A 1,717-nucleotide genomic window follows, 5' to 3' on the forward strand; every position below is an offset into this window, starting at 1 on the left:
CTTAAGCCCAAGAGTTGGAGGTTGCTGTGAGCTGTGATGCCACAGCACTCTACCTAGGGCAACAGCTTGCGACTCTGTCTCAAAAAAAAAAAAAAGAATACATTCAGAATATGTGCAGATTAAAAAACTAAGCTCAAGGTTACAAAATAGCAGCATGTCTTAGTCTGGGTTTTGCTACTATAACAGAAACCACAGGCTGGGTAATATATTAAGAAAACAGAGTTACAATATTTGGCTCATAGTTCTGGAGGCTGGGACAAGGCACCAACATCTGCTCATCTGGTGAGGGCCTTCTTATTGCATCATAACATGCTAGAAGGCATAGCATGGCAAGGGCACACGCAAGACGGTAGAAAGGGGGCCAAACTCCCCCCATTTATAATTAACCCACTCTTCCCATAGCAGTTTTAATCTATTCATGAGGACAGTGCCCCATTACCTAGTTATCTCTTACAGACCCCACCTCCCAAACACTGTTGCACTAAAGATTAAGGTTCTAACACATGAACTTTGGCAGCTACATCCAAACTGTAACACTAATCTACATATTAGATTTTGGTACCAACCATTTTATGAATCATTGCAGTTCCAAAGATGCTATGAAAATAACACTTTTACCTGATGGACACAGAAGGGGGATCCTCAGTTCGAGCCTGATCCTCTTGACGGACTTCACAGATGCAGCTCAACACAGAAATAGTCTTCTGAGGACTAAGATAATATATTAAGAAATATACTGTGTTAGTGTCAAAAGGAAAAGAACCTCTGAAGATTATCCTTATAGGCAAAGGGAATAAAATCCTTCCTCTGCATCTCAAGCTCTTAAACTACCTAAACCAAAATGCAAATTCTTCATACTTGTTTCATATTGGCATAATTTAAGTTTTTTTTGAGGAAGATTCATGGGAAATAAGGTAGTAGACAATATTTAATACCATAAAGAGTCAATTACCAAAATCCAGAATACAGAACACTATACAACAATCTAGTTCCATCAACAAATAATCTGTAAAATGTAAATAAAAGAGAGAGGGCTCTGAATTTAAAGACTTAACAGACTTATCAATAAAATGAGAAACTTTATTTAGATCTTCATTCAAACTAACTGAAAAAAAATTTGTGAGGCAATCAGAAAAATCTAAATAAAACTCAATGTTTGATGATATTAAGGACCCACTGTCAATTTTCTAAGGTGTAACAGTAATGTGGTTAATTAAATTAAGAACCATTTTAGATATAGCATTGAAGTATTTATAGATAAAATGATATAATGTCAGACTTATCTTCAAAATAATTTAGTGGGGAGAGAGGTGCTGGTAGTTATCTATAAATGAATCAAGATTGGCCATGAAGGCTGGGCATGGTGGCTCACACCTGTAATCCCAGCACCCTGGGACACCGAGGCAGGTGAATTGCCTCTGAGTTTACAAGTTTGAGACCAGCCTGAGCTAGAGCAAGACCTCATCTTTAAAAGTAGCTGGGCATTGTGGCAGGCACCTGTAATCCCAGCTTCTCAGGAGGCTGAGGCAAGAGAACTGCTTGAACCCAAGAGTCTGAGGTTACTGTGAGCTATGATGCCACAGCATTCTACTTGGGACAACAAAGCAAGACTCTGTCTCAAAAAAAAAAAAAAAAAAGAAAGAAAAGAAAAGAAAAAAAAATCTACCTAATAGCGTCAAGTTCAAAGATCACCATCTTACTTACAAAAATGGAATTT

At 37.7% G+C, this 1,717-nt stretch overlaps 1 protein-coding gene across 2 annotated transcripts in view; it reads right to left on the reverse strand.

Moving 5' to 3' along the window:
- TP53BP1 (tumor protein p53 binding protein 1) overlaps positions 1-1,717 on the reverse strand; it is a 95,180-nt gene that overhangs the window by 32,105 nt on the left and 61,358 nt on the right. For both annotated transcript variants that reach the window (XM_023514242.1, XM_003791768.2), the window contains exon 16: positions 619-711. In XM_023514242.1, coding sequence (XP_023370010.1) covers positions 619-711 — 93 coding nt within the window. The remainder of the gene's footprint in view (positions 1-618; positions 712-1,717) is intronic.

Source organism: Otolemur garnettii, unplaced genomic scaffold, assembly GCF_000181295.1.
Source record: "Otolemur garnettii isolate 467f Iridium unplaced genomic scaffold, OtoGar3 scaffold00050, whole genome shotgun sequence".
NCBI classification, from domain to species: Eukaryota; Metazoa; Chordata; class Mammalia; order Primates; family Galagidae; genus Otolemur; species Otolemur garnettii.